The 9,208-nt window shown below is 39.6% G+C and overlaps 1 protein-coding gene across 1 annotated transcript in view; it reads left to right on the forward strand.

The window, feature by feature from the left end:
* Positions 1-5,225, forward strand: part of LOC102027120 (vomeronasal type-1 receptor 3-like) — a 10,345-nt gene extending 5,120 nt beyond the window's left edge. The window contains exon 2 of the mRNA XM_005412731.2: positions 5,091-5,225. Within this exon, the coding sequence (XP_005412788.2) occupies positions 5,091-5,225 (135 nt within the window). The remainder of the gene's footprint in view (positions 1-5,090) is intronic.
* The last annotated feature ends 3,983 nt before the right edge of the window (positions 5,226-9,208 follow it).

Here is a 9,208-nt window from a genome sequence, read left to right on the forward strand (position 1 = left end):
ACACACACACACATATACATATATGAGATAACTGTATTGCTGATGTCTCAAAATGGCTGAATCATGAAAGCACCAAGGGAGGAATGTGGAAATGCAACCTCCCAATCCACAGACAGAGTCTTCATCACATATAGTTGGAGCAGAAACCTGTGTGCTTGCCCATTTTCCATTTCTATGACAATATATCTGGAGCTTTGTACACTGCAGAAAAAAAGTTTAATGTATATCATGATTGGAGATTTTAAAAGCATGCACCTTGCCAGCTCAGTTCTTGGAGAATCACCTTTGTAGAACATGGTGGGAGAGAATATAATTGCAAGAAGAAGAGATCATAGATAAGATCAGAAATAGGCAAGGTCCAATTGTCTGGTGTTTCTGTTTTATAAAACTACCTCAGAGCAGTAACCAGGAATGCACAAGGACTACAATGACCATTTCAAAGACAAGACCACTTCCAGGACCTGCAACCTTGTCTTTAACACATCATAGCAGTTCTTGTCATCGCCACACTAGACACCCAGCTTTCCACACACATGCCTTCGAAAAATGAATCCTTCTAGGTGCAATAGGTGTTGTAAAAGGGAAAGAAACACTCAAATATGAAGAAGCCATTGGGATGAAGGAGGGGAAAGGAAAAAGAAAGCAGATAAAAAATATGTATATATATACATAAGAGAGCTAAGATATTGTACTGCTAATTTCTGTTGCTGTATTGAAAGAAACAGTTAATGTATAATTGTTTGATCAGTCTTCTGTGCCTATATCTTGTTATCTGCCCCTCCACTTTGAAGATAACATTATGTAATATAACAACCATTGTTAATATCCTATCACCTTCTTTTGAAATTCTGTATCATTTTTATTTTTTTGATGCTGTTTTGTTTATGTATTTGTTTTTGTTATTTGGCTTTTTTCTTTTCTCTTTAAAATGAAAAACAAAATTTATGTTTTGAAAAACAAATTTACATGCAAGGATAGCTGGGATAGGTGTATTGCTGATGTCTGTGGTTTATGGAAAGGAACAATTAATGCTTAAGATTTTCTTTCTCTTGACCAATTTTGCATGCTTGAATCTGGTAATCAGAATGACCGATTTGAAGACAACAATATGCAATGTAAGAACCATTGTTGAACTCCTACCATCTTGTATTGTGAAGCTCTGCATCATTTCCAATGTTTTATTTTATTGCTTATTGTTGTCTTTGACTATTTGATCAATTTCACATTCTTATATCTGGTGAACTGAACAAATTTGTTAAAGATGGCAGTATGTAGCGGAGCAACCATTGCTAATTCCTATCATTCTGTTTTGAGGTCAAGTATCATTTTTGTTGTTTCTGTGTTGTTTTTATTTTTGTCTTCATTGTTGTTGTTTTGTTAGTTTTTTTTTTTTCTGTTTAAAATAAAAAAGAAAAATGAATCCCTTCTAAACCAGACCATCCTGCTGGCAAAACTGCCTACTCCTGTCAAGAAGAGGGCAATTCTTTATGTCTCAATTGTTGCTTCTGAGAATAAATGTCTGACACATTTCAAAGAGGAACAATTTAGTAAGGCTCATAGTTTAGTACCATGCTCAACTGGCTCCAAAATGGGAATATCATGCTGAAATATATGGGAGAAGGGCAGCCCAGAAAGCTGCTAGGGAGAAAAATCTACTGACCTCACAGTGGCCACAAAACACAGCATGCAAGAAAGCCAGAGGTGAAGGGACTGGGAAGCAGATGCTTCACTCAAAATCATGCTCCCTACTGACCTACTTCCTCCAACCTGACTTGAACTGCTAACAGTCCACTCAGCTCTGAACTGGTCAGTGGACTAGCCCATTGAGGAGGTTACCTTCTTCATGATTCAGTTCTTGTAGGGCCATCCCATAATTCAATCAAGTTGATGAGCAAGAGCTACACTTTGCAAAAGTCCAATAAAAGGGGGATGTGGAATAGGCATCATTGGGCGTACCTCTGCAAAAGAAGAAATAAATTCCTTGTTAGCAAAGCCAAAGAGGTGTCAGACTTGACAAAGTCTAAACCCACTTAAAACCAGTGCCTACTTGATTAGCACAAGACAGTGATAGTTCAGAAGAAAACACACTCTGCGCACATCCTGGGGGTAAAATAAGAGTGCGGCATAGACTGCAACCATAGGAGAAGAGTGATAAAAGGGGCCTCCTGGGCAGGCAGAGCTATTGGGTAGACATTCCTGGGACCACAGGCTCAGTCCTACCTTAAGGAAAGAGAGCAATGGGTGCTGTACACAGCATCCAAATCCTCCTCCAAAGCATAGATTTCCCTTCCTACAGGATGGCACCATCCTTCTCACGACAAACCATGAGCTCCCTGGCACCTGGAACAAGAGACAGTAGGTTTGAGGCAAAGATCTACAAAGGAGAAGAAATGAAGTAACACTGTAATGGAAAAAGACGTTCTTCAGATGTTTTTCTGAAAAACTCCTTTCTAACAATATAACTCATGATTGACATATACATTAAATATTTACATTTAAAAATTGTTTTACAGTAAAAACATACTGCTTTTAATCACCCTCAGACACAGCCAACTTCAATACACTCTGATCTTTCTGGGTTCTAAAACAATTCTGGTTATCTCCTTTCTGGAGTGTTTTCATGAGACTGATGAAAATACAGTGAAGCTGCTTCCAAGGAAAATCTAATGGAAAGTTTAGCTTTACAATGTTAGGTGTGTCTTATCCCCTTTGTTCACTGCCTCAGGCATTGTGAAATTTCTGCTGCTCTCCACAGTCAAAACGACCCTGGATGATAAACATTTTAAATTCCTTCAGTTTATTAATATAACCATGATGGCGCAACGAAAAACAGTGAGAAAAAAAGACTTCCAGGAATGCTTCCTATGGTGGCAAAAACCATGGGATACACGTGTTGTTAATTAGGGTTTTCTCAGTGGGATTAATGGGACTGGACCTTCAACTACAATAAATGTGTTTTTTAAAAAATTAAAAGGTTTAGCATATTTTTCCTTCATACCTCAAATATTCTTCATTCTGTATTTGTCTGATTTAATCACAGGACTAATCATATATGCCGTATATTACGTGCATTTTTCATGCTGACATGAAGGCATCACCAACTGGGAAGACTGCCAGTCCCAAGACACAGAAAATTCTTCCATGTAGAAGTACGCTGCATAGAATGTGATCTTCATATGACATTTTCCTATCAGGGTGTAGCTAAAACTTTGCAAAATCACAAATATGCAGAACAGCCAACTCAAAAAGTCTAATGCACCAGAGGAGGGATATAGTTACTAAGAAGGCATTGTACTTGGGATTAATGCTAAATGAGTAGATTAGAAATTCCACTTTCCCAGGGAGAAACAGGAATTAGTCTATCAGATGATGCACATGTTAATTTTTTCTATTCTAGTACTGTTTACAATACATAAAATATGTATCTTCTAATATGTTGTACATCTTCAATGTACACAGAAAAGTTTTTATTTCAAAAACTTGGCAAGACCTTTCAGAGGACATTATTACAAAGACATATAACTTGTCAGTAGATTCATTAAAAGGTGTTCACCATCACTAATCCTCAAAAAACTGCCCCAAACCACAAGGAGATATGACCACAAAACCAGTAGGGTGGTTCGTGTCAATAAGACAAGAGATCCCAAGTACTGGACAAATGTGGAGAAAAGGGAACTCTTGTGTGTTGTCACTGATTTTATAAATATTCCCAGCCATCATGGATAAGAATATAAAGTGTCCAGTTTAGGCATGATGGTGCACACCTGTAATCCTAACACTCAGTAGCCTTTGGCAAGAGGGTCACCTTAAGTTCAAGACCAGCTGGGGCTACATAGTGAGTTCAAGGCAAGAACGAACTACTTATCAAGACTCCATCTCAAAAGAAGAACAATCCTTAGAAAATTTAAACTAAAATTTTCTGTGCCAATCACCTCACTTCTGGATTCATATCACAAAGAAATTAAATCAGTATTTCAAGGAGCTATCTACAGTTCTTTATAAACTATAGCACTATTCCCAGTAGCCAAGAATCAAATGTGTCTATCAATGATTAAGTGGATATAAAAATGCAATGTGTATATTTTATTCAATGGAACATTATTCAGTCTACTAAATAGAGAAATCCTGCCTTCTTGATGGCATCAACCAACCTGGAGGGTATTATGTTAAGTTATATAAGTGTGGCAGAGAATGACAAATAATTATATGATTTCTCTTATACACACAGCATCAAAATTGTCCAGGTACAGAAAGAAAGAGTAGAACAATGCTTACACACAATAATCTAGGGGAAGAATGGGAGATGTTGTTTAACACTCTCAGTGATAACATGTACATATTCCTGGGATCTAATGCATAGCATGGAGATGGAAGCTAATACCACCATGGTGTACACATGGAATTTGCTAAAAGGGACATTGAATGTTATCATCATTACACACATAGATAATTATGTGAGGTGATAGGTCACTTAAATTTTGGGCGTAATCTTTCCAACTATAAATACATAGTCATCTTGCTCACTGTACACATTAAATGCACACAAATTTAGTAGATATATCAGAGAAAAAAAGACTGTGCATTTTCACTGTGCTCATAATGCCAGGCTCTGGGCTGAGAGCTTCTTCCTGTCCCTGAATTGAGGGTGGACTCTGGCCAAAGGAGTGTTTGAATCTGAGTGCAGTAGTGGAAGTTCCTTGGAAACACCAGTTCCCATGCTTCTGGAGTGCATATTAGAGAAAAGAATCTGCAGGACAACAATCAGTAGAATTAAAAGCAGTTTCTTCTCAGAGATGTTTGCTTTGGCTATTGGGTCCTTTCTGCTCCTGAGAACATTGCATAAATAGGTCAACCTGTCATGTAACAAGCAGTCCCATTCTTGTCCTGTGCCCTAACCAAAACTTCTATACAATATATTGCAAATGCTTGTTTTCTATATCTCTGTTCTCATGTACACAAGATACAAATAAATAAGTGCAGAGATCGCAGCTTGGTGCTGTTTTCTTGAGACTTTGAATCAGGCCCTCTGGGTGTTCTCAGTGAATGAACTAAATCTTGTCTCTGAGTAAGGTTTTTCATCTTGTACACAGCCACTGTTCCACACTGTGACATTGTGCTGCAGCTGTGTGCCTCCCCGGAGTTACACAGATGGAGGGAACTGTCTGCTGGTGCAGCTTGTGTTTGCTGTCTGCTGGGCGGTGCTCAGGGAGCTGGCCTGGGAATAAGAGAAGGGGAGCCAGAGGAGCACCTTGTGTCTCGAAGTCGATGAGAATGATCTGTGGACAGAACAACCAATAGAGTGTAAGTTCAGTGTTCCTAGAGGTGGGTCGAGGGCAGAAAGAGGCATTCTTTGGCATCAGGCACCCTCAGATCCCCTGAATATAATGCAAGCTCCATGTCTGTTACACCAAATCCTATCATCCTTCCTCTTTTCCCTGAGAGTGCTGTTTTTCACCTCACCAATGTTACATACGTCTTGATGGTTCCTAAATCAAGACATGGTGTTTAGTTTCTTTGGTTTCCTTGGGAGTGCTCCAGCTCTCCCACATTCATGGAAAACTACCATCTCACAAGTAGTCTGACATCTGGAAATGTACAGCCTCTTCTGGTTTTCCTCATATTTTCTTGTTATTTTTTGTTCTCAATGGCTCCTTTGCTCTCCTCTCTCTGTCTTCCTTAGATCCACCATGTCCTTGTTTCTGTCCTGTTTCCATCTCAGGCTCCAGGTCTCCTTTCCTGCCCGACCTCTACCCATAGTTCGTATCTGTCCCGGATGACTGCCTAAATGCACAACATCCCACCTACACATGCACACTCATGTCTTCTCCCAGCCGTGTAAATGCTTCCTACACATAAGTGAACTTAATGATCCAGTCATTACCACATTTCCTACTCAATCTCCATTCGGATGAACCACATCTTCCTCATAAATCTATGGGGAGCTGATTAAGCTCTCAATCATGGACGAGCTTATGCAAAATAATTAAATGAGGCAGTGCAAATATGGTTTGTCAGGAGTCCAGGAAGGGCGCTGGGGATTTAGCTCAGTGGCAAAGCGCCTGCCTGGCAAGTGCAAGGTCGTGAGTTCAGTTCCCGGTACCGGAGAAAAAACAAAAAAAACAAACAAACAAAAAAAAGGAGTCCAGGAAGGTCAGAACTCTCTTGGAGGTATGAGAAAGTCTTCTCTGTAATGCCAGCATATCTTCACTTCGAAATCTAGAGTTATGTAGAGAAATGCACGGAACAGTTGAAGTAAAAGTGGGGAAAAATGAGCTCTTGAGAGATTAGAACAAAGACATTCTTAGGCAGTAAATCTTGTTAATTAAGAGAATTGTTTGATCTCTAAGTTTGCTAGAGATCTCTAAGTTTTATTGTCTTTGAATCCTTTATGTGAGATTAACAGCGGCTGCAACATTCTCTTGTCTTCAGAGACTATGAAAATGAGCTTTTTCAACACAGTCAGAGAACACTGTGTTCAGCAGTTTCACCCTTACACAGCCCAAACTGCAACGTGAATGCATGATTCCTTTCTGCACGCCAATAGGGCTCCTTGTCTTAACCACACTCATCATCACTGGAACAAAATACCTGACACCAAGAAATCTGAAAAAGGAGAGGTTGACTTTGACTCAGTTTTAGAATTTCAGTCCATGGTCAGTGGGCTCCAACACAGAAATAGTACAGAAGAATGGTCTGGTGCTCGGCAAGCAGAGGAGAGAACAGAGAAGGTAGGAAGAGACTCTTCTTCCGGGTCACGCCCTCAGGGAGGAGCCTCAACCGGGCCCCACCTCCTAAGAGCGGCGCAGCTATGAATCCTCGGGGATCAACGCACTCAGGAATACGGCTCCCCAGGATCCAGTCACTTTTCAGTAAGGAGAGCCTTAGGGTGGGGATATTCGAGTTCTAAACCATAACCCCTGAAATCTTTAACATCTCTTCAAACATCGCCTTGTGTATGCTCACACCTGGCTCTGCACCTTAACTCTTTAACAATTTTTGCCTTTTTGGCCCCATCTTCTCATTTATTTTTTTGTCTCCATCCTTGGATTTCTAGGATCTCCCCCAACACATTGTCCCTGTGTGCCCTCCTTTTGCTGGGTCCTCTTCTGCACCATTCTGTTTCACACCTGTGTAGTGTCATCACCCCCAAACACTCCACTTCTATCTCAGGCGTTGTGTTTGTGCAGATAAGTCTGATGGTTTCCAAAGTGAACTATTAGCATTCTTTTTATTCATGTCTTTGAAAATTTTTCTCTGGTGTTTGCTCTCATTCCATTTCTATGCTAATAGTTTATGATGGTAACTCAATTAAATTACTTACAGGGAAAAAGTAGATGTTTTGTAGGAGACTTTTCAGGGAAGCCAGGAGGACAAGGAGACACACAGAGCTTATTGTCAGTCCTCCACTTGTCAGGCCTCAGCTCTTCCTATCCTTATAATGGGAGACCTGTCTGTCCTCCAGGATCATGTACAGGTAAGAACCTCTCCATGCTGCACTGTTCTTTTAAGAGATGTTAACTAGAAACTTGTAATAGTAATTCACAATTGTCACCTGGCGGGAAAGATTTCAGAAATGTTCTCAGATCCCTCAGCCCGCACACCTATTGCTACTATGGGTCAAATAATGAAGGCAGGAGAGGTCACTGTCTCTTTCTATTTCTTCTGCTCTTCTGCTGTTGTATGTGTATGGGTATATGCATGTCAATATGTGTGTGTGCGTGTGTGTATGTGTGCATATGCATGTATGTGTGTGTGTGTGTGTGTGTGTGTGCATGGATGGATGAATAGATAGCAGGAACAAATTAGATACAATGTAAATATATCTTCATATGGCAAAAGAAGGAAGGTACACTTTATGATGAGAATTCAGGTTTTTTTTGAGACAGCTTTTTGCCACACAGTCTAGGAAGATCTCACATTCACTATATAGCCCAGCCTGGTCTTGAACTCATGGCTATCCTACCGCCTCAGCCTCAAAGATGATAACTCCTGACTGAAAAGAAGGAAACAGAAGCAATAATTGATTTTAAATGAAAAATTAGCTTTTATTTGATTTCCAAATATTTTACAATTAAGTTTCTTCTTATTTGCATTTCCTTTACATAGTACCACAAAGTATCACTACACAATACCACATATACAGAGTCTGCCAGAAATATATATATAAACACACTTCAGGAAAAGAAAAAGTTGCACAAATATTTTAATACTAAACTTATGGAGATATCATGAGTTTCCTGCAAAGCATGTAAATGTGCAAAAAAGTGCTCCATCTCAGTAATCTATTAGGGCATTCAAATCAAATCCTCAGTGAATATCACTTCTCTCTGGTATGGTTATTATCAGAAAGATAAATGATACACGTGCCAGTGAGGATGTGGAGGAGACAGATACCTTGCACAGAGTTGATGTTATAAATGTAAATTACTCCCACTATTGTAGAAGTCACTACAGATGTTTCTCAAAAATGAAAATGAGAACCAGCATTTGATGCCACCTTCCCACTATGGACCATATATCGAAAGGAAATAGAGGCACTATATCCAAGAGGCCCTTGCAGTCCCTTGGTTATTGCAGATTTATTCAGAGGAGGGTGGACATGTTAGGAAACCAAGTTGTCTATCAGCTAATGCTTGGGTAAGGAGCATGTGATACCTGTTCCTATGAAGATAAAATCCTGTCATTTGTAGCAACATGGACAGAAATGGAGAGGACCATGTTTAGTGACATGAATGATGCTCAAAAGGACAGGGACCGCATGAGGCCATTTATATGAGAATTTAAATAGTTTGGTCTCATAGAAAGTGTGGAATGGTGGCTCCTAGAGGCTTGGGAGAGTGGCATTGAGAGATGGACAGAAAAGGTGAGGAGGGAACATGAAGTTATGGTAAGCAGAAATAATTTCTGGTATTCTCCTCTACAGTGGGTCAGCTATAGCCACTGATAATATAGCATAATGTTTTTAAATACTGGAGGAAGAGATTGTGACAGTTTTCCCATAAAGAAATACTCATTATTTAAGGAAACATGGCATTGACCCTGATATACACACAATTAAATGTACACATTGTAATGAAACATCACGTTATCCTACAACGATGTAAGACTTGCATGTATCACTTTTAAACAAATATCCACTTCCTTCTTACACTTCCCTTCTGTGCTCACACATGAGGTGTGATCAACCATGTGGAGAAAGAGTCAGTGA

This window comes from Chinchilla lanigera, unplaced genomic scaffold, assembly GCF_000276665.1.
Source record: "Chinchilla lanigera isolate Chin_1 unplaced genomic scaffold, ChiLan1.0 scaffold00157, whole genome shotgun sequence".
NCBI lineage: Eukaryota > Metazoa > Chordata > Mammalia > Rodentia > Chinchillidae > Chinchilla > Chinchilla lanigera.